The 25,630-nt window shown below is 32.2% G+C and overlaps 1 protein-coding gene across 1 annotated transcript in view; it reads right to left on the bottom strand.

Annotated features, from left to right (window-relative positions):
• The window catches only part of LOC118196068 (uncharacterized), a 207,908-nt gene that overhangs the window by 85,021 nt on the left and 97,257 nt on the right, over positions 1–25,630 (bottom strand). Inside the window, exons 16-17 of the mRNA XM_035367469.2 lie at positions 25,204–25,416; positions 7,970–8,023 (exon numbers count right to left, since the gene is read on the bottom strand). Coding sequence (XP_035223360.2) covers positions 7,970–8,023; positions 25,204–25,416 — 267 coding nt within the window. The remainder of the gene's footprint in view (positions 1–7,969; positions 8,024–25,203; positions 25,417–25,630) is intronic.

Raw genomic sequence — 25,630 nt, 5'->3', positions numbered from 1 at the left:
GTCGGATGAGTAGATCTTCCGTTTTAAAGCCGAGTTATAGTTGCCGTCATTTCTCCTGGTCCTCTTCACATACGTCGTCCTTCTCCCTTCTTCATTCTGGGGGTGTTCGTGAACTCTGTTTTCTGGATGGTGGAACGGCTTCTTTTTCTTGTTACCTTCAATTTTTTCGCGGGGCAATTTTCTTTTCACTTGCTTCTGTCTCTCATTGGCTTGCCCTTGTACTTGTCGTTTTTCCACCTCTGGAACTTGTACCTGCGGTGTCTGCTGTGCCGGATCCTGCAAAAGATCTGAAAAGATTTGCATTTTATTACGATCGAAGTAGGGCTTGATTTGATCAATGTTTGCGGAACAGGTTTCACCATTTCTGGCTTTTAACACTACAACAGCGTGAGTTATTTTTTCTATAACATATGGTCCTTCAAATCGTGGAAAAAATTTGGCAGTTTTATCTTCTGGTGCTGAAGAAAGTGAATGCTTAATTTTTAAAACTTCATCCCCTACTTTATAAGTTACTCCCCGTCGTTTCAAATCATAATATAGGTTTTTTTTTCTTTGTGCTACTTCCATATTCTTTTTTGCTTCTTTTATTAGTTTTTCTATATCACCCATTTTAAATTCTGGGGCTCTTTGTTGCACATAAAATAATTTATCTAACGGTGTTATAATCTTTCTGCCTAGAAATAACTCAGCAGGAGTTTTTTCCGTTGTATCATGTTTTGCGGTCCTAAGGGCGAAAGCAAATTCATTGACATAGTTATCCCAGCTTTTATGAAAATTTTTAACATAACTACGGATAATTTTCACTATATTTCTGTTGACCCGTTCCGCTATATTTGATTGCGGTCGATACGGGACCATTTTTAAATGACGTATGCCCAGTTTTTGGCACATGTCTTCAAATATATTACTTACAAATTGAGGACCATTATCCGATATAACTTTTAGGGGCACCCCGTATTTTAAAATATATTTATTTAAAATAGAATCGGTAACTAATTTCGCGGAGGCTCGTTTTAAGGGAACAATTTCGGTCCATTTACTAAAATGATCAACCATAACAAGGAGATAGCGACTTTTATTTAACTGACTTTTTGGGAAAGGGCCCAATAAATCGATGCCAATTATTTCATTTGGAAATTCAGATTTAATACTATTTAGAAACCCGGCCGGGCGGAAATTAATATAATTAACTGCTTGACATGTTGGGCAGGACTGGACATACGCCCTTGTTAACTTTTGCAGTTCAGGAAAGTAGACTGCCTCGCGTACGCGTTGGATAGTTTTTCGAATAGCTGTCATGGAGCTCCTGCAGGATATTTAATCTAAGACTAGCTGGGATAACAGGTCGAAATTCGTTGTTGGAATTCGTAGTTTTTGTGTAGAAATAATAGACCATCTATTAGTTCATAATGGGCCGCCCTATTTCTTATCGCCACAATATCTTGGTGGCTAAAATTTTCAGGATCCTTCAAATACTCATAAATACTTCCAAACTCAGGATCCTTACCCAGTTCGGTTATTACAGTTTCTCGGGAATTTATTGTACACGCTGTAAGCATTGCAACTTTTACGGTATTACCTTGTTCGTCTATTTTAATTCTTGATAGGGCATCTGCTACGATATTTTCCTTTCCGGGGGTATGCTTGATTACCAGATTATATTCTTGCAGCTTGAGTGCCCATCTTGTTAACCTTGGGGATAAATTTTTCCCTGAGTACAATCTAGTTACCGCCGCATGTTCAGAGTACACTGTTATAGGCGCCTTTCCAAAAAAGACTCGGAACTTTTGCACTGCTAACAGAACTGCAAGTGCCTCTCTCTCGGTCGCGGAATAGTTTCTTTGTGTTTGATTTAAAGTTCGGCTAAAAAATGCCACGGGCTGCTGATTCTGCGAAAGTACCGCTCCTACCGCATAATCCGAAGCATCCGCTGAAATTTCTAAATTTTCATCCTTTTCAGGAAATTTCAACACAGGGGCTTGCGCTAATGCTTGTTTTAATTTTTCGAAAACACTATTGGCTTCGGCCGTCCACGAGAATCTTGCCTTTTTCCTTTTTAATTTTAACAATGGCTCAGCGATAGCCGCAAAATCTTTTATAAAGGACCTATAATATGAACAAAGTCCTAGAAAAGAAGAGAGCTTCTTTGCCGTGTTTGGAGTCGGATACTTTTGTACAGCGATTATTTTTGATTCATCTGTCTCGATCCCTTTTTGCAATATTTTGTAACCTAAATATTTTAATTCAGGGGCTGCAAATGTGCACTTTTCGACATTAACTTTTAGACCAGCCTCATTTAATAAAGAAAACACCTGTCTTAAATCCTGTATATGTTGGTCGAGATTATCACTAGTAATAATGATATCGTCTAAATAGATAAATGTGGACTTTCCAAGAACAGGTCTTAACACAATGTCCATGCATCGCTGAAATGTTGCTGGGGCCCCTGAAAGGCCAAACGGCATAAGTGCATAAGTGCCAGACTTGGTTATAAAAGCAGTCTTAGGCACGTCTTCAGGCCTGACCCCTATTTGAAAATAACCATTCGTTAAGTCTAAAGTCGTCATAAATTTGGTTGATTTTATGTTCCTTAAAATTTCTTCTATGATCGGTAATGGATATACCGGATATTTCGTTATGGAATTTAATTTACGGTAATCAATAGCGAATCTCCACCTTTTTGGATGCTCCAAAGGATAATCATTATTTTTCTTACATAAAACCACTGGGCTAGCATAACTACTTGAGATGGGCGTTATGATCTTTTTACGTAGCATATCGGTAATATGCCATTCTATAATTTTTTCCTTATTCTTATCACACCGGTATGGTTTTTGACGAACCGGCAATGCATCTCCGGTGTCAATACTATGGTTAGTAACCTGAGTAAATCCTGGAATATCACTAAATAAGGAAGCAAATTCACTTACCACTTGTCGGATTCTATCTTGCTCGTCATTAGGCAGGTGGTCAAGATTTAACCTTGGCGGTTCAGCCTTTTCTACACGCACTGGTTTCATTGTCAGCTTAAGGGACGCTTCATTAAAATCCAGTGTAGCTTGTGCGTCTGAAAGAAAATCTATCCCCAAGATTAAATGTGCTTGCAGATTCTTTACTATAAAAAACATCACCTTTATTTGTTCGTCCTTGATACGGATATACAAAGGTACTTTACCTACGCACTTACATTTTTCTCCTTGCGCCGCTAATACTGTCGTATTATCTGCATTATATATGCGGTATTTGCGAAAATACTTCCTAAAAAACTGTTCTGCCACACAGGAACACTGCGTGCCGGTATCCAGGAGTGCGGTGGCTGGGATATTATTCACCAAGACTTCTTCGGAAGAGTCAAATTTTTCACCATTACTGTATTTAACTTGTAGGAAGAGGGGTTTTCGTGGCCTTCGGATTTCCGCACCCTCTCGTCAGCAGAAATCCGTTTTAGTTTAAATTATTTTTCCTTTCCGTGCTTTCCTTCTTTTTCCCCTGGCCTTGAGACTTTTTTCCTGGGTTGCTATTGAACTGTCGACGTTCGCCGGCTGTTTTTGAATGCTCGGGTTTCCTTGCCCACTGATTCGTTTTTTCTCCGTAGCCATGTGCTTGAGTTTGCTGTAGTCTTGGCGTACCAAATTGGTTTCGCTGTTGATATTGGCGTCTTCTTTCGACGTCCGCCGTTCTTCTTCTTTCAAACTGGATTGCTAGCTCAAATAACTTTTCCAGTGTAATTCAATAAAGTCTTGCACTTGGGGCAGTAACCTCGGCAAAATCACTTGAATTATTTCAGGATCCGGACGGTTTCCATACAAGAGCTTGAAAACGTGAATTTTTCTTAAAATAAAGCTCGAGAGGTTTTCGATTCTTTGTTGATATATGCTGAAAAGTTCCGTTTCTAATTTCGCACGATCCCTTACAACAGGGAAGGCTTTTAGTAGGGCAATCTTGAAATTTTCGTAAGTATAGGTGGGACTTCCTGCTTGACCCAAGAGACTTCTGCCTATACATTTGAACCAATTAAGCGCTTGGCCCCTCAAAGCGCTGGTAGCTAAGGTAACTTTTTTAAACTCGTGCACGGGGTAGAGCATGAAGTGGTCATCCAATTTTTCCAAAAAACTGGTTACCGGTGAGTTTTCGTTAATCGTTGCTTCTGGTTTCATCGAAGCGCGCATGGTCTGGACGATGTGACCGAATCCTTCCAGGGCGGCAGCTGGCATTTCTGGATTCTGAGCCATTTCTGCAGGCAGCACAGGTTCTTCTTGAAACTCGGCCATGGTTATTCTTCTTCGTTGGGCGCCACTATCATGTTCAATGTTCCTTCTAACCTTCTTCGGGAACATACAAGGACCCGACTGGGAACAGAGAGCTTACTAAAGCTATGTTCACTAATTGTAGTAAGTAGACAGGATACAGATGAAGGGTATACAAAACCCTTTATTTTTCTCTATATACAATAACTTCCGTACTTCGGAATACAATGACCCGCCACTCGGGGTCTAACGTAAAAGTATAAAAATAAAACTAAACTCTAATTTAATTTTAGAATAAGACACGTGCAAGATTGGCCTTATAATAACAGGAAGCGTATGTAGCACAGAGACTGTGAACACTACAATACGTTTAATTTATCAAGAGGATTAAAACCTCTGGCCTGGAAGGCAAACAGCAACTGCGTAACTTCTAAGGTAAGCGGCCTGCGTTGACTTACTGCTTCCTCTCCCTCTCGCTTGGCAAAAAGGCCACACTTAAATACTTGGCGTTCGCCAGACAAACTTTGCATAAAATCCTTAACGCTTATAATTCTGGCCGGAAGTAGAAAATAAGAAGTGATAGTAAAGATTTAAAATAAAATAAACGTTAGTAAAACTTAAGATCCTTACAACTTCATGATTTTATATTTAGGTACTTTCAAAATGCTAAGCAAATCAGATTTCCCATTTTAAACTTAGATAATAGAGACTATGGATAATAAAATATCAACTTTTTTAATATCAGTTCTCGCAATTACAGTAATATCAAAATTCTATGAATTTGCAATCTTTTAGGTACTAGTTTCGCATTTATTGTACTTATATTATACGTTACAATCACTTTCATAAACAGAAAAAAAAATATAAGTAATTCATGATATAATTTGGTTCCTTAGGAATAAAATTTCAGTTAGTAAATTTCACTCTGTATTGGAAATAATAAACCTATTATAAAACTGATCCAAAAGTTTAAATACTTTTCAGTTATGTCAGTATTGGATTAAATTTCTAGCAGGTTCCATACAAAATTCAAACCGGGGTCTCATTTATATAAGCTGCTTGTAAGGCAGCAAGGGAAAAATTATATATAAAATGAAAGTGGAAGCCCTTCTTCAATTTAAACAGAATGGGGAAAAAATATGATGAAAGAAATGGAGGAGAAATGCATCTGACAAATAGGAATTTACAAAATCATATAAATAAGAATAAGAACAAAGAACATGATCAGAAGACAGAACATATAAAAAAATAATAATGAAATAAAATCTTTTAATGAAGTACAAAAGGCATACCAACATTTAAAATAGAAAATCGGAAAACAGAACAGATAAATGTAAAAGAATACAAGCATTGTGATTATTCAATCAAAACACTCACATATAGAAAATCCAGACATGAAGATATACTAAGAGCTACATTACTACAAATAATACTTAAAATCAGAATTCTGCTTGCTTTCCCCCCCTCACATTTTTAAAAATACATCTTTTGACCTAATTGTTTTAAGGGTTACTTTAATTTTACACCAACAGTATTTCTATTACATTTTCAAATGAAAGAAAATCTAAAATTTTATAATCACATGTGAGAAGCAGACTAAAATAGATGCCTCTACATCTAGTGATAATGTGATATAATAATGTGTTTGTAAATGTATATATTAACTGTGAATTCTAAGAGGCAAAAGCTGTATCTAAATTATATATTTCCATATATAAAATATGTTGATTTCATTAATATAACAACTGCATGATGATTTTAAATTTTTACTTGTTACTTTCCTTCAAAATTTTAATAAAAATGCTTTTACTCTGGAGAAAATAATATACTTCCTTATCACACCTTATAACAAAGCAAAAATCCAAAAGAATTAGATTTTTATTCTGTATTGCGGTAATGAGAAGCATAATTTAATGAGTTATAAAATTGTTTTGCATTTACAGATGAAATGCTAACCATATTTATACTTGCTACCCATATTTATTGACTACTACACACATTTGTACTATGTTACGCAGGTTATATCTGAATTTATATTTTATTTCAAATTTTTTCAATATTTCATTAGTTTATAAAAGTGCAACACTTATCAAATACATCAAAATCAGTCACCCAAAATGTAAATGATTTAAATACTGATATAATAATGATGAAATTATATCAATCATATAATAATATCCCTATTATATCATTATTACCTTGGTAATATAATAAATAATTATATTTTTTATAGGATGCTTTAGTTCTTTAAGGCAAAAATGCAAATTCCAAATTTTTAAATTTTTCAAATTGAATAAATACATTTAAGAATCATAAAAAAGAAGCAACAGTTTGTGTTAGGCATAGATTTTTGGCATAGAATTGCTATCGATTTTGAGGGCGAACAAAGTCCCTCTTCCTCAAAAGCAAAGAAATCTGCAACTGAAAAACCAATTTAAGATCATATTTAAGGAAGTCGAGAGAGACGAGACAGTAGTGCCATCCGTTAGTAGAAATAATAAAGAAAATTGAAAAGTTAGTATAACAGAGATTTAAAAAGCATTAGGTAGGATTGGATTAAAATCATTAACTAAACACAGTAAAATTTTTGAATGTGAAAAGCTTCAAGAAAATCTAATTCTCCAGTGGAAAAAGCTTTCTGGATAATTTTTGCAGACCCAAAGTCGAAACTGTGATTAAATTTCCAACTATGATTAGTAATCCAAGACTTGTAAATTCACCTTTTCGGACATAAGATTCATGTTCCTTACTGCGAAACCTTGATGCTCTTTTGGTTTGGCCAATATACCTCTAACCACACTGATATGCTATAAATTCCCCAAAAATTGAAAAATAGTATCTTTAAGAACTGAACCATGTACGCAGTATCTTATATCCAAAAAGGTGAAATTTAAAAGTCTTCAATTGCTAATCATAGTTGGAAATTTAAGCTCAATTTTGACTTTGAATTTTCAAAAATTATCCAGAAAGCTTTTTCACTGGAGAATTAGATTTTCTTGAAGCTTTTCACATTCACAAATTTTACTGTGTTTAGTTAATGATTTTAATACAGTCCTACCTAACACTCTTAAATCTGTATTATCCTAATTTTTCAATTTCCGTTATTATTTCTACTAATAGATGGCACTACTCTATCCTCTCTCTCGACTGTTAGGGTATAAATATGTTCTTAACTTGGTTTTTCAGCAGCAGATTTCTGTGCTTCTTATGAAGAGGGACTTTGTTTGCTCTTAAAATCGATAGAGTTTCTATGCTAAATATCTATCACTAACACAGGTTGTTGCTTGTTTTATGATTTATTTGAGGCATGTTTATCTTCTGTTCACAGTTAAGAATTCAAACAGCCCTATAGATACAAAAGGTCCTTAAGGTTTACAGTTAGAAACTCTAGCTCAAATACTATAAGAAATACTACTTTGATCTTGAACATATATGAATTATAGGCATTTACACAAATATCTACCTTTAACAAGTTTGAGTACAAAGCAGATAAACTAGTCACTGTTTGAAAAAACATTATATCAATTTCAGCACCAAATAATACAAACGTAACATATAAAGCCATATTTACATATTAAACAGCTACCCATATTTATACTAGGTTGTGCAGAATAAACTAAACTAAACTAAAGCATGATTAGAACATGAACAGCTCAAAACTAAACTAAAACCATTAATAAAACTAAAAATATTAACATGCAAAGACAACATAAAAAACAAACCTGGCTTTTCATGCATACAGATGTCAGAGGAATTCAACATTTTATCATTCTCAGCTGTAATAAGCCCGACAAAAAACATAGAAAAGAAAAATGGAAAGCTAGTAAGAATATCAATAGCATTAAGATCAAATTTAGGAATGTGCGAGCTGCCAAATTGTTAAGTTAAAAGAAACGTAAATTATTACCATCACCATAGTACTACAGAACTCAAAATAAAGGTATCAGCAGAAGTGTCTAAAAATAAATACAGGTACTAATCAGAAGATGTATCAAAATAAATAAAGATTCTAATCAGCACAAGTTGTAACATTAAATCAGTTTATAATCCTTTCAGGATCTACATCTAAAATTTTTAAACTAAGAGGGGCAATCTATCCGAAAAATCTTAATTAAATAATAGCTGGAAATTTTGTTACAAAATATGAATTGAACTACACAGTCAATTATGAAGATGTAAATTTTGAAACAAAATACTGCATTTCTCAGCATTTATTTTCTTTAAAAAAACATTGAAATATATTTTTAACTTTTTTTTAAATGTCTCTTTTAAATTCAATTAATGAAGTAGTTTGATACTGTGAATTATCATGCAATAAGACAGAAGTTTTTTTTTTTTTTTTTTTTTTTTTAGTTGCAGGCATGCAAAGAGGAAGCCTATGTAATATTTATATGTATATATTAAATATTTACATGATCATATAATCAGCATATATATTAGTAATATATTAGTAATTAAGTAGGCCTGTAAATTTCTCATGCTTTGAAATTCAATGAAATTTCAAAGCAAAAATTTTTACAGCAGCATATCAAAAATGTAAAATATGTAGCAACATAGTTATTAACTAGCTGAGCATATTACAACTATTATCAGCAAAAACACAGTTATTAACTGGTTGGGGATGTGATAGTCATTGCTTTGGCATACAGGAAAACATGAGAAAAAGCATTTTTATATGCAATTTAAATAACGTTGTTATGCTTAACTTCTGTTAGGAACAGCAATTCTTTATATTCAGGCATAAATAACATAACTATTCGTGTTCAAGCATGAGTTATACAAAACAGTAAATACTTTCAGAGTGAGTTTAATACTAGACATATAACAAATCTCTCAACCTTACAATGGCATAATAAATTAAATGAATCTTCTTATGAATAAAACCGAGCATTCCAACTTGTCAGATGCAATAAAAGAGAAAATTTTTTTTATATAAATGAACAAAAAATTTCCTTAAACAATTTGGTCCGGAACTCAGCTCATCCTTACTATTTCCTGGTTTTTGCTTTTATTTATTTATTTATTGTTTTTGGTTTGCAGGCTTTACTTAAGTACACTGATCATCGTACATTTTCAGCTTCAAGCAGATCAAGCCTTGAGCATAGCAAAAATCCTATGCACCTACACAGAAAGTATTCTTTGCTTTATAATGTTCATGTAGAAACTACACCTGTATTATACTATACACCCAATTATTTAGAAAATTTATTAGTATCAATATTCCTTACTTTTCATGCTAAAAGAAATCTGATTATTCAATTTTACCTTAAGTATGCTACATTAGACTCTTGATTTCATGAACTCAAATCCACTTGGGGGGGGGGGGAAAGTAAAATTGAAAGTTTATAAATGTAAATGGTATTAAAAAGATCATACTCCTTTTCAGACCAATGGAATAGTTTGTGAAAACATTAAACAGTTTCTGAAGCATTTACAGTACTGAACTTGAAAAGTTGAAAAACATGCTGATAGCTACCACAGCGAACACTAGTATAGACTGATTTAATATTCTATTTGCACTCCTACTAGTTTCCATTGCAAGCACAGATTTGTGGTTATGTTTTCAGACTATCAGACTGATGTTTGTAATTTATATTCACTTAAAATAGAAAAATGAGCTTTCATATAGTTAGATCAATGTGTGCAATGGATTGATTACACAATTTGGTATGATTCTTGTAAAGATGCATGACACTTCTATTTGTACAATCAAATGAATTTTTAAATCTATGTTTTAAAGCTGTTTATGCCACCAAATTTTCTAAATGTATTCTTATTATCCACTTGCTCCTCAATGCTCCCATATAACCTCTTGGGCCAGTAACATCCCCTAGGTGATAATGGCTAAAGAAACTATAGCTTGAAATAGTATGAGGTGTGACACACACACAAAAAAATGAGATTACGTGTGTAACTTGAAAACAGAGTGGCAACAACTGTTTTGGTGACGTCATGCCACACACCTCCTCTATACATGTGGCCAATTTTGACTTAATTGACCCTGCCAGTGGGGAGTACTGCATCATTGAGTGAACATGTGCAACGGCATTCTGCTGGAAAAATGTCTAATGTAAAAACAACAGCAAATCAACATCAAGTTTCTTGTGAAACTTAAGAAATCAGCCACAGAGGAAACATTTCCAAATGTTAACCGAGGCTTATGGAGATGATACTTTGTCTCATGCATGTGTGTTTGAATGGCACAAGTGGTTTTCAGGGGGAAAGGCAGTGTGAAAGACGATGAACATGCTGGGCACCCAGCACATTCATCATGATTAAATGGGTTCCCAGTGGTCAGACTGTTAATCAAGACTACTACACTGAAGTACTAAAAAGGTTTTGTAAAAAAAAATAGGGGAAAAAAAAAAAGGCCACAATTGTGGAGTGATGGATGGCTGTTGCACCAGGACAATGCACCCGATCACACGGCCTTATCTGTCAAGCAGTTTCTGACCAGCAAAAACACTACTGTGATACAGCATCCTTCTTATTCACCTGATTTGGCTTCATGCGACTTTTTTCCATTTCCTAAAATTAAATGTTTAATAAAGGGAATTCATTTTACCTTAGGTTCAGGCAAAAACAGAGAATCTCCTGAAGGGCCTTCCAAAAATTTTGTTCCAGAACTGGTAACAGCAATGGCAGCACCAAATGCAGAAGCATGTGAATGCTGAAGGGCAATACTTAGAAGGTGATAATGTCATGGAGAACTGATTCTGTAAGTACAATGAGGGCCAGTCCCCCCCCCTTTTATTTGTGTCAAACCTTCTATGTTCAATCCACAGCCTTCAGAGCCAACTGATGTGGCTTGCATTCTATAACTGACAAATTAATATAACAGTGGGCGGGGGCATGACATTATTTGATTACAAAAACTATTTGAATTATACTTAATGGATGCAACTTCTTATAAATAGACTGAATACATATCTTAAAGGCCTAACTAATTAACATTTAAAAATATGATACTTTCAGATTACACTGAAATTGAAGTAATTTCTCATTAAGAACAACAATTTACTCTAGAACTCCACCTGGCCAAAAACATGTGAACAACAAACATAAGAATATAAGAGAATAACTGCTGCTACATCAGAAGATATTCTTCTTGGGACTTTAATTAGCTGGGATATTAATTAAAAACTAATTTTCCCCTACGTTTTCTCTACATTTTCCACTTTCTTTCTTGGGTTTACCCCATTACAGTGGTTTGGCTACGTGCCAAATTCTTTTTTCTCAAATATCTACGGAACGGCGCCGAGTTGAAAGTCGAGACGTGTATCCTCAGATTCAAAAAAATTCTCATTAAATATATTGCTACTTATTTCCAATCAGTATCAAACTTCAAAACAGAATGCAAAAAAGAAGATATGCAACATTAAAAAAAATAAATAAAATAAATAAAATAAAATTAAGTAAGTATTTATTAACTGTACCTATCAAAAGAAAAATTTACATTGCTCTGAGAGCATTCCCTGTTTCTGCCACATTTCCCCTTTCTTTTTCTAACCCCCTGAATGGCATGAGTATAAGATTTTTTGTCGCTTGATATATATAAGCTTTAATTAAAAATATTTTGCTTTCTTACATTCTTTAATGATGTAAATATTCGATAAAATGGAACGTACTGTCCGTTTCTATGACTACAATTTTCGATACGTAAGCACATGTTCAATAGGAAGGACATCATACTGCATCATGATAATACCAGGGTACATGCTGCTTTGGGGACTCATCAAAAAATTGCAGAACTAGGCTGGAAAATTCTGTTGTATCCACCACATTCCCCAAACTTAGCACCCTCCTACTATCACTTGTTTTTGTCCTTACAAAATTTTTTGGAGAACAAAAAAATCAAAATGAAGAAGTTTTCAAACAAGCACAGGTTCAATTTTTCGCATAAAAACATACAAAATCAAAAGATTTTCAAAAAGTGGGACACACAAATTGCTCTAACGCTGGCAAGAAGTCATTAATAATAATGGCAATTATATTATTTTAAAAAGTTTATTAACGGTAAGAAAATTTTTTATTTTGTTTCATTCCAAAAACAGACACAACTTTCCGGTAGACCGAATATAAGCTTAATGAATGAAGGTTTATGAAAACAGACAGAAATATGTAGTTATATAATTTAGCTAATAGAAGCTGTTTAGATACAGATCTTCACGAGAAGATCTAAAAAGCTATATCATTCAGAGGGTTATAAAGTATATTTGCTACAAATTTTTCTCATATGCATCACACATAAAGTGAAGTAAAATAAGACTAGAACTTTCAGCCAAACATTTTAAATATACTCTTTGTGATTCCCAAACTGGCTGCCATTGCATCTTCACAGGTGCCCCATGAAATATTTTTAAAATCTTCATCATCTATTGAAGCAAGACATTTGGCCTAATTAAAACAAATACAAAGTGAGAAGCTAAAAATAAACCAGATTTTTTTTTGTGTTACTTGTTTTTATTTGATCCTGTATAGAAGTAAAGTCAACGACGTGGAATATAGTCTTATGAATGAGAGCCAGAAAAACTGAATCGTCTCGATCGTGCCATATGATTGTGATAAACCTCACGACAATCTAACTCGAGAGCACGAACAAGGCTAGAATGACCTTTTCAAAACTCATTCCATAAAACGAAACCATGAACTTTTCTTTGCATTGTTGCTACAGTTAGCTCATCATGTCATTTTATTCAGGTTCAAGTGCACTGACTTTTAGAGGTCGTTTTTTTCCCCCAGAGTAAAAAAATTCACCATTTTCTTTCAGGCCGGATTTTATGCAATTTAGGTTTCTCACAGAAACGCCAGTCAAATCAGCAGTAAAGATAATAATTTTGTTACCGAAATCTTAATGGAATTGCTTAGCAGTTTTCCAGCCTTATGGGGTTTAGAAATTATACATATATGTCAAAGATGAAGCAGACCCAGTCAGTGAATGAATGAATGCTTTAATTGCTTATTGAGAATGAGGTAAGATCAGGTTTGCTGAAACTTGTATTTTCGCCAATAATGCCAGAAAAAGGGATGTCTTCCTATTGGCCATTGAATGATTGACACGATTTTAGCAATTTTTTAAATAAAAAGGCTGGACGTAACTGTTTCACAATTTTTTTTTTCATTTCATTCTCCATGTAGGTTGACGGTTGACCAGTAGTACAGACACATCAAGGTGCATAGACCTTTCATGACAGATTTGGGTTGCTCTGGAAGAACATGTGGAAAGCACATACTCGGCTCGATTCAGTTAGTTGGTTTACAATCTAAGTCTACTAAAATTAAATAAACAGTGAAATAAATTAATATAAATAAATAGTAAAATAAATTAGTTCACACAGTATAGTTGTTGTTACATCACTTTTTATTTGTTGTCTATGATAATTAGCTTTGTGATTTTTTGTTTTATATGTTTGATGATGGACTGATTTTTGAACAATAATAAACATAATAGTGCAGATGAAGAAAGTGTGTCTTCAACCAATGGCATGATTGTGAAGAAATGAAAATATCATAAATATAATGTAGAGTTTAATGTCAACAGAAATAAATGATAAAGAGAGACCATAATGTGTATTGTGTATCAAAGTTTTGGCAGCGAAGTGTACATTTCAAGTAAATTGAAGCACTACTTAGAAATAATCACCACAGCACAGTTGTAAAACCTTGAGATTTTTTAGCCAGAAAGTTTAAGACCAAACAACGATTTGCTAGCTTCTTACAAAGTGGCTTACAGAATCCTGAAATGTAAGAACCCACACCATCGCAGAAGAGCTCATTATATGGGCTGCTATAGGTATAGTGAACATCATGGTTGGTGAGTCTACTGGAAAGCTGTATTTAAAAGTGCTTTTGTCCAATAACATAATTAGTCAGAGAATACAACATATGGCAGAGGATATCACAATCAATTAATTGAGAAAAATTAAAGGAGTGGAATTTGGACTGCAGCTGGATGAGGTTACTGATAATAATAAGGATGCTCATTTGATAAGCTACGTACAGTTTATAGATGGTATCCAGGACCGGATTTATGTATAAGCTGCACAAGATATAGCTTAGGGCCCCCCACTTTCTTGGGGCCACCTTCAAAAATTGTAATATATCCCATTTTAAGAAGAAAAAAATGTCAAATATCTATCATAAAAGGTCCAATATCTCAAATAGCTTAGGATCTCATCAAAGCTAAATCTGGTCCTGATGGTATCTGTTTTGTAAAAATATCACTGCAGAAGCTAAGGCTCAACCTGATGGAGATTCTTGATACATTCATCTCTGAAAATAATTTCAATTGGCAAAAGTGCATTGGTGTCTGTACTGATGGAGCTCACTCCATATTTGGCAGCCATGGAGGACTACAAGCACTCATAATCACCGAATGAACTGTGGACCCATTGCATTATTCACACAGAAGTGCTTGCACCAAAACATCTAGAATGTGTAGTGAATACAGTAAATTTCATAAAATCTCACTTAATCAAAGCAAGGTTTTTTAAAAAAACTGTTTGAGGATATGGGAGACAAACACTACTCTTCGTTATTCTATAAGAGTGAACAATGATTCTCTTGGTAATGTTTTATCACATACCTTTGAACAGCAACAAGAAGTTTTATTTCCCACTAAACGGATCTAAAGATACAGCAGATTTTGCTGATGCTGAGTTTTTAATAAAACTGGCATATTTATGTGATATTTTTGAAAAGATGAATTTCCTTAACCTCTCTGCAAGGGAAAAAAACATGCATCTTTTGAAGTCAATGGAAAACATATCAGCTTTCTTTAAAAAAAAAACTCAACTATGGAGACAAACATTGAATGAAGATACAGACAAAGATTATTTTCAAATACTGCTGGAATTTTTAACGTTAAATGAACTTAATCTTTCTCAAGATATAAAACCCAGGTTTGAAGGACCCTTATCAGAGCTAATTATCTGCTTTGAGAAATAATTTTAAAATGAAAATTTCAATAGATTTGCATGGACTCATCCATTTAAAACTAATGCTCCATCTCAGTTACTTCTAATATCTTATTGAGTTATCTTATGACAGTTTCAAAGCAAAATTTGGCAGAATGAAATTGACAGAATTTTGGATTTCAATAAAAGATTAATACCCAAGTGCTCTGAGGCTCAGCGGATTTTAATTCTATTTTCGATGCCATATTTGTGCAACGTATTTTCGGCAGTCGATATAATAAAAAGCAAGTATAGAGCAAAAACAAACATGGGAAAGGAAATGAGGTTGGACATGTTGAGTTTAATGCCACAATTTGAGAAAATGTGCAGTGATTTGCATACTCATCCACCACATTAATTTATTCTCAATAAAGTTAAAAAAAAGTGTTAAATAACAAAGATACATGAGTTTTATTTATTTTTAACTCTTACTTATGATTAATCATACTTTTACTTAAGGTAGACTGCCACAGAAAAATTTTAATTTTACAAAGGTGACATGACTTGGAAAAGTTTAGGAACCACTGATATAAAATACAGATGCATCATTATTAAAAAAACAGGAGCATTTAAAATATTGTGCTTTCCCACCCTTAATAAATACTTTTTGGATTAAAACATAAATGTAATTCAGCTAGATGTAACAGTAATTTATGTTACAGCTGTCAATAGATGTTAAATTCTGTATCTGGCTCTTGAAATATTTTTAATTGGCAGTGTAGCCTTAGACAGGATTGTACAGCCCAAGTTCTAAAAGGCTTATGATTCAGAGGATAGAAATTACTACTGCCAATTCCATTTTAGAGAGATATGATGAAAAGAACTAATGAGTAGACAGATGCTGAAATGTGGAGTGACGACACAAAGAAAATATCATGGAATTAAACATTCGTAAAGATAATGATATAAAGAAATGGATAAACAAATGCTGTTCTTTGTTTCTTGTCAGAGCAGTTCAATTATTTAGTTGGTAACTTAACCAGTTCTTGAACAACTTTGATTTTTGCATTACGTATCATTCAAAACTAAGTAAGTGAAAAATCTTTAATGACAATTGCTGATGAAAGGAAGAAATGAAACTGCAATATTTTTGTATTGAAGTGAAAAATAAAATTGCTGCACAAATTTACCATCAGTGCACCTAAGTTATGTGACGTGAATTGGCAGCACGATATGATCATTATAAGAACTTAATGCAGAAGGACAAGCTGACAAAATTGAAGGCAAGACTGATACAACAACAAACATGGTATGTTTACCACACTAAGTAAAAAGAGCTGTGGTCCATGGAAGCCATACATTATTGGAGATAATAGGGAAACACTCAAAATCTTTCACAGATGGTGATTTTATAAAAAATTTTCTAGCCATAATTGTTGAAATAATTATGTCTTGGATATGTAAAGATATTTTAAAGCACATAATTGAGACAAAATTGTTGAAAGAGCAACTGAACTGACATCTTATGTGAGTCATCTAATGAAAATAAAAGCTTTAAAGTTAACAGCATATTCCATTTGGTCAACATACAAATACCAGTAGCATAGTTCAATTAGTCATATTTTCTCGAGCCAATATGGAATTCCAGGTTTTAAAAAACTAGACATTGCACTATTGCCACAGAAGAAGCCCTTTCAATGACTAGAAAAATTAATGGCTTCATAGCACAATTGCACAGAGAGATAAGTAAATTTTTTGAAAGATCTAATTTTCATCGTGTCTACTTTGTTAATTCACCAAGATGTGTAATGTTAAAAAAATATTAACCTGGAAAATGTTAAATAACCAGTTAAAAAATAACCAACTTCATGAAATCTCTGGCTTAGAGCAGCAGCAATGTTTTGCTTTCTTAGAAGATTTAGAAAGTGAATGTTTTTGGCTTTCCTGTTGCTTACAAGTGTACTGAATATCCTGCTCCACGGCCCTTGAAAGGTTCTGGAGCTTAAGAGATTAAATTCTCTACTCTTTGGAAATTAAAGAATAAGATGCCAGTTTACTGATGGATCCTCTTACAAAATATTTTACAGTTTGCAAGAAAAAGTTATAACTATTCTGAGCCTGAATAATCAGGTAAAAACATCTGAATGCAAATCACTGCTCAGGGAGAAACAGTTAAAAATTGAAGACCTGACACACTTCCCAAATTGTAATAAGTAGTACAAAAGAAGTTGAAAGAAACCTGTTCAATGCAAAATGTGCTGAAAAGCTTCTGCAATAACAGACAATCCAATCAAAGACCAGCTCTCTTACTGTCAGCCTATTTTTCAACTGATATTTTGAAAACAAGCCCGTTTACAGATGGAATTAAAATAATTCAGTATGATTCAATTCCAAAGCAAAAGATTCAGTGAAGTGGGTATTCCTGAATACCTGCTTGCATGTTTGCCAGAAAGCCGCAAATTTGCATCATACATGATTTCAATGCTCAGTAATATGTAGTAATAAGAACAACTTATGAAAAGGAACAAAATCTCTAGTGCAATTTAAGTTAACAGGCATTCATCTGATATCTGTTTTGAAGATTGCTAGTATGAACTGCATGTCTCCGGACATTCAAAAGTTGTTTGCATGAAAAAGGATGCCAGGTGTCAGGAAAGAAACAATAGGTAACCATTTACAACCTGAATTTACTTATTTTCATTCTATTGTTTTAATTATAGTATTTACCACTTTTTAAATACATCACTAATTATGAAAATGTATTTATTTTATCTTGAACACCACACTATTGTACACTGATGATTATTTCGTCAACTTAAGACACTGCATTTAACATGCCTGGTTTGCATTAAATGCTCACTATTATAAATTGCTTTTTTTAAAAAGATTTTTAAATTTTTTTACTTCATATTATCATTCCCCTTCCCAACATTAGTTTATTTGCTTTTCATTTGAATAAATGATTTTGAATATTTGTCTTTTCTAAACAAAACAAAAAAGATTATGTCATCTAGTAATGCATTACTGCGAGATTTTAGAAGAATGTAAATTATCACCACTAAGCACTTAATAGCTACTGCTTTATGAGAGATGCTTTTTTTAAGACTTTCTAAATAAAAGGAAAAAAATAATAAAATGTGAATAACTTTTATTTACACCAACTTGAATCTCAAATGTATGATTTTACCAACCCAAAAAGCCATACAAATTTGATCACAAAAGAGAAGAGGAGCCATAAAGTAATCATTTTCAAAATGATACATCCTTGCACAGCCTTCTTAATAATACTACTTAATGGAAAAACATTTATAATTATGAAATTAAAAATATTACTGTATGTTCTTATTAACGAAATATGTTAAAATCAAATGCAGAAGAAATCAGAAATGTGGGACTTGTATAGCAAGCTGAGAGGACATCAGATAGTTTCAGAATTTTATAATACTTATTTCATATTATCATGAGAAAATTAATTTTATTATCATTATAATATATTCACAAATGAAGCAATCAAATAATTAGCATACTTTTTACTTTCTTGTAAGAAGTAAAGAAAATATGTAATCATAAAAAAATTATGGTATCATGTTTTAATGGAAAAATCCATTCTGACCATACCTGAATCCATTTGGGCAATTCTTTTGCGTAATGTCTGTATGTATGGACAATTTGTTTTTTTCCAGAACAGATTGTAAAATGGATTTAAAAGTGACTCTTTTTGTATGTAATTGTCTTGCACAATAGAACATTGAAATTTTGTATATGGGATTGCTATAACATCTAGCTGTGCACCTCCCTTTTTTATTGCAATTAACAGACAAAATTATATATACCACTCCCAGCCTTTATTTTTGCAATCAATGGTCACAGTCATATACTTCCAATAACAGAATTGTTTTAAATGATGAAAAAATTCATGTTTTGGCAATGTCAAATTAAAATAATAATAAATTTGGACAAACAATGAAATCTAACTTTAAATGTAGTCTCCCAGTTCTTATCCTTCTATTTGGGAAAGTCTTATATTCAAAACAAAATTATAAGAAGTTTGACAACCATATGACAAAAATTGACCAGGATATCTAATTTCAAAATTTGCAATGTTTGATGTCCTTTTCAACTTCCCTTGAGAGATTATTAGAATAATTCAATGACGTAAGTTTAAATGAAGTGCAGGAAAAAAAAAAAAAAAAAAGCATATAATTTAATAGGCCATCCAAGGAAGTCATGCGAGTCCACATCAGATTTTTTAAATTTCACTAAAGCACAAATAGCAGATGTGCTACTCGGATAATCTAATCCCCCAATTAAGAAACAAAAAAATGCAAACGTAAATTAAGTAATCTAAAGCTTTCAAGACACAACAGATACAGATATACAATTATTACCAAGGCCAAAAAAAAAAATCAAGCACTTTTTTAATAAACAGACAAACAAAGAATAATTATAAAAACAATATTTTTAAACCTTATAATCAGAAGAAAAAAAAAGATACTTTGAGAACACATATATTATGAAATATTAGCTCATATATAATTATAATTTATAGGTATTTAAATAGAGATGAATATGCTAATTAAAGTGAATTCTATGAAAATCAAAAAATGAAAAAAAAAATTAATACAAATAAGGAGAGCGAATTACTTCATTTAAATAACTGAGTGTTTTATGTTTAAGGCATATGCAAAAGCAAAAATAAGATTGGATTTAATTTGGAATATACAGGGTGTTTCAGCACCCTGTATATTCCAAATTAAAACCAAAAAGTTATAGACTTTCAGGAGTGATAATGTGCACCCAGATCATGGAAAAACAAGGTCAGAAACACTTTCCTGCCACAGTAATGATGACACAAATCACAAGAAAAGAAGGACAGAAGCAGGGTGAGAATAATGTTTATTATGCTTAGCGCAGCGGAAACCAAGAAATAAGAACAAAACAGACGATCAAAATTATGACCCAGACTACAGAAACCGTGCATCATGCAACTTTCACGTGATCTTCCATGCGTGATCAGTCCGTCATAATTTTGAACACCTTCTTTAATGATGATCGTTGTCTGTATTTGTTGGCTTCTGCTGTTAAACATAGTAAAACATTTTTCTTCACACTGTTTGTGTCCTTCCTTTCTTGTGTTTTGTGCCATCAGTACTGTGCCAAGAAAACATTTCTGACCATGTATTGTTATGTGATATTCAATCATCTAGGTGTATTCTATCTGTCCTGAAAATCTGTAACCGATTTGCTGAAAAACCCTGTATGCTGGTGAATTGAAGATGTGGAGCACATATACATGTATATATATGTATATACACACACGCAATATATACACTTGTATATACACTTCACATTATCAGTAAAAAATTTGGCTCTAAAATTACGCATCCTTTATGCTAACTACAAATAATAAATTCTTTATAACACCATTCAAAATTTAAACAAGTTTTCATTTTAGTTCATTATTTAAAAAATTCAGGAAATTTCAGACATTAAATCAGAATTATTTTTCTATATGTACCATCAGTGTACCATATTTCAGTTAAAGATATTAAGACATTTTCGAATCATTGTACATGGATTTTACAGTTATTTGTATTTTGTATATATTTGTATTATTGTACAATTTTTCTGAACTATACTTTTATTAACAGAGGGACTACTCTATTCTAAGCCATGACTTGATTGATGACTTTATTCTTTTCTAACCTTTGTTTCTTTTTTCCTTTTCCTTACTGTTTGCTTTGCAAATGTAAAAATAATTGAATAAATAAATAAAAATTACTTGTTTTTTATTCCCCTTTTGGGTGATTTCAAGCTTGCTATAAGTTAATCTTTATGTATATTTTATATTATTGCATTTTATTTGAGTTTTATTTCAGTAAAATAAGCCTAATAATTACTGTCCTTTTACTTTAATGGACACTGAATTTATTACATATGATTTGTTTTTGTATATTTTCATTTTATTTTCGGGATTCCTCTGAATAGAGGAGTTCAAAATTTGCAGGTGAACTGTTATAATTAAATACTTTAGAATGGTTCATCAGCTAATTCTGAATGAACAGAAATGCAGTGGTTTTCCAGTTGGGGAGGTTTTCAATTCAATCTGATTTACCACCTCTTGATGATGTTGAATCAGATTTTGATTGCATTCCTCTTCCTATATATTTTTTGTATTTCCCATATCTATATTTCTTCCAGTTTGATGACTATTGATTTATTTTATTTATTAATTTTTTTACTTTTATAAGGAATTTTCGATTTTACGGGTTTTGAAAGTCATTTCTTTTGGGTGTTTGTGGATTTAGTTCTAAATTTCTTGCTTTTTGTCTATATATTTACAACAGACAATGTAAAAATTAAAATGTTACATAAAATAATAAAATGGTTGAATCCAAAAAATGAAATAGGAAACTTAAGATTAACATCCAAAGAAAGTTTTGTTCTACATATGATAAGATATAAAACATGTGATTTATTTTGAATTGTTGTAACATAATCTAATCATTACAGCATATATCTATTGGCATCAGTATGGTTTTAAATGGGTTTAAATACTAATCAGTAGATTGATGTTAAATAGCATACTGAAAGATTAACTCATAATCGCTTAATAACAGCAAATTCTTATACATTTGTTTAAAAATTTAGATATTGATCCCTCCAATTATTATCCACTTAAATCACTATAGCATTTTTTTGTTGGCAAAAACTTCCAAAATAAATAAGAAATGAAAAATGTACTAAAATAATTCTTCGGAGAAAAAAGCTGTGAAAGGCTGCATAAGCAGTAGTCATACAAAATTATGGCCATCTTTTAACAATTTAATTTATGCAACAATATACGTTTTCCTCCATCAGATGTTGTCTGCCTCAATTCTGTTTCAATGGTTATTCTATAACTGTAAACTACAAAATTACCTCAAAGTAAGTTGTAGTATACAAAAACCTTACATAGTTTCTTTGTTCCCCAAAGGAACACCAAACTGATTAACAGTGGAAATAATTATGAAATAGCAATCAGCTACATATAAAGTACAAGAAAACAAAAATAGATTTTACTTTTACATTAAAAATATCCATAACAAATACTTCAGAATTACAAGCAAATAAGTATTAGTAAGATAGCAAGATACTTTTTATTTTAATTGCTACACACAATGATTCTAAAGTGGCTGTAGCATTCACAGGCATGCAGAAATATTTTATACCACATACTATAAAATATAAATAAATAGCTCATGCTTTAGGTAAAGATAATTTAATAAGCATCTGAAGCCTACAAAATTACACTTCTATGCACTTTAAAACATAATACATTATTATCACAAAGAAAAAGAAACATGCACATTAACTGGAAAAATTTGATTGCTCGCACAAACCTCTATAATTAAATACATTCTATGTACATTATAGTAGGCCCCCAGTTCACAATAGTTCAATGCATAAATTTAATATATTAGATATTCTTCATGAGATAAAATCAGTAACATAGTTATTCTAGCAAAAGTTGATTTCATTTTATATCTTGTATTTCTTACTAATTTATGTATGAAAGGATAATACAGAGAATTTAAGTAGCATAGCAAGAATAATTAATATTAAACAAATTAAATATTTGTGTAGCACTGAACTGCATGCAAACTGAACTTCCTAAAACATGCACCATATAGGGATTATTAAAAAATATTTACATGAGGAAGAAAAGGCATATTACAGAAAATTGCATAAAAGAATTTTTTTTTTTTAAATATTAACCTGGTACAATTTATCAAAGAAGATGAATCTCTAAATTTGTCTCTCCCCCCCCAGTTCAATTTGGAATAGTTCTTATGTAATGCTGAACCAATTTTTTATAGACATTTTGTAGACATCTTCACTTACTGACTGAACTAACCATTAAGCAATTATATCTTTTGTAATAGAGTTCATTAAACAAATTTGAAATAGCCTTTCCAATGAAGTTCCTACTGCATTAATTCTAAAATAAAAACTTTTAAATTTTGACATTAAACTAATAAAAAAAATCTCACTATAATTTAATGAAACTTTCACATATTGTAAAATCAAACCTCCACCCTCTAAACACAAGAGTTATAAAATACAAAATAAGACATTTTCTGCAATTATTTTTGTTGATATCATACTGTTACGTTTTTCCCCCTTCACTTACATTATGTACGTACGAGGTTCAAGTGCTGTTGTCACACTTTAAAAAGAAAAACACTTTATTGGCCAGTATAATTCAAGAAACAGCTCCAAAACACTTTTACAGTCAAAGAATTACTACAAACACACTGAATCAATCAGTGGCACAGCCTTCACACTATCAAGTTATAATGGTGAAGCCAGCTTCACTTCAAAGCACCAGAGTACAGCTCCTGACTCTGCTCGGTCGTTCTCGGAACTCCACCTACTCTCGAGCCTCTCCGTGCTACAGCTCGCGATGCACTTGACTCCTCGGTTCAGTCGTTCCCGGAACTAAACACACTCTCTCGACGATGCACTAACCGTGATAAGAGACTCGGTGCACTCGACGATCAACTCGCCACTGACTGACTGACTGACTAACTCTCCTCGTACCAGCAGGGTTTACATAGCTTCTGTTTGAGAACATTCTGGGCTAAAACGTAAGACTTCATTCCAGAAGGTTCTCAATCCATCCATGGCATATCGCCAAATGGGCAATTTCTCAGCGAATGTGGCAGCCATAAACCTGCTTTGCGGGGAAGCTATCCTACGACGCCTGGACATTTTGTAACAATACTATAATCCCAATTGCTGCAAAAGGTTGTTTCACCAGTCAAATAACCACATTTCTAAGCAAAGTTGTATGACATCTTACCCCAATATAACTAAGTCAAGCTGTTTTTGCTACAAGTTCAATTAGCAGCATTGTAGCCAGTGTATCAGGATGTAATCAAGGGAGGAGAGTAACATGCTTTAATGCAGGAATGAAGTTTTTATTATTATTATTATTATTATTATTATTATTATTATTCCCATTTAACTATTTATTTATTATTTTTCTTTTGGTCAGGACTTACTCCAATTTTTCTGATATTCAATTTAAACAACAATTCAGTTATACTGATGAAAGTTTTTTTTTAAATTATTTTTTTGCCAATTAGATGCAATTTATGCACTTAATTTAAATATTAATGCCACTACCAATACAGCATAAATACACAGATTCAAATGAAAATGTTACGTGTATTAACATGAGTTCTAAGTCGAGATAAAATTGTTTTCTTTATTATTTTTATTCCATTATTATGGATTTCCTCAACATGCAACATCTCTTCTTCAAGAAATAATTTTGACCCTCTCCATATGGGCAATGGGTACATTATGGATTTAAAAAATAATAAAAGAAAAAAGAAAGACCAATATGCTACAAAACTGATAGAATAATTATTTACAATAATTCTAGCTGCAATTAACTAGCAGCTGAAACTTGCTGCAATTAGTCTGAAGTCAAGATTCCTAAAATACAGAAATCTCTTTCCCATGTAAAAAGTATCTTAACCAACTACACTGATTACTTAAGCCTTCAATGTTAAAAAAAAATAAATGAAAATCAAAATCCAATTAAAAACCATTTTATATTTAAAATGTTAGGGCAAAGAAGCATTAACTTTTTTCAATCCACAGATAATTCATGAAAATTTAAGAAACTTTTAAATGTCATCTAAGTTTTGTAGCAGTATTCAGGAGAAGCGAAATCGATTGGTCAATAATTTTCTGTTTTTAATATTTTCCTTTTGTGTGTGTATGTGTGTGTGCAAAAGGACTCTGTATGTAAGATATTCATTATACGCCAATAAAATGCAATATTTAGTATTTCATCTGAAATAACATTTTAATTTTTTTATTCATATTTACTGTTAATATATTGCAATCATAATTTGGGGCCTACTACATGACAACAATCAAAAATTTGTGTTTTACACAGCATAACAAATAATTTTATGTTGATTTAAGTTACTGCACAATTTTTACTTGTAGCAAGCATACTTTAGCCTCAAACCACAATCAAAGCACAAAAATCAGAAGCTTACTTTTCTCAGGGTCACCAAGTCGGCTCATTAACAAGTCACACTGCTCTTTCAGCACATGGATTTCATCCAGGAATGTTTCTTTTTCCTGCTCTAAGTGAGCCACTTTATTTCTTTCAATGGAAAGCTCTCTTTTGACTAAATCTTCATTTTCTTTAAATTCCCGATTCAAATCTTCTAATTTTAGTTTCTCCACCTCCAGCTTTCGAATTAGACCTACCGTAAATAGAGAAACAATTTTATTTTACTTTGATAACAATGCTGCCAAATACTTCACAAATGTAAAATTTCAATTATAAAATAAAACATATTGAAAATACAATTACAGCAGAGAAACTTAAATACAATAAGCTTTCAGAAACTTTTTTATATCTCCTTTTCCGCTGACTATTCATTAAAGGAATTTCCAGGAAAATTTCTAGAATTCAGC

The sequence above is a fragment of the Stegodyphus dumicola genome, chromosome 4 (assembly GCF_044657685.1).
Source record: "Stegodyphus dumicola isolate Sdum_Otavi_A_Nest chromosome 4, ASM4465768v1".
NCBI lineage: Eukaryota > Metazoa > Arthropoda > Arachnida > Araneae > Eresidae > Stegodyphus > Stegodyphus dumicola.
This window is presented reverse-complemented; position numbering and strand designations above follow the sequence as displayed.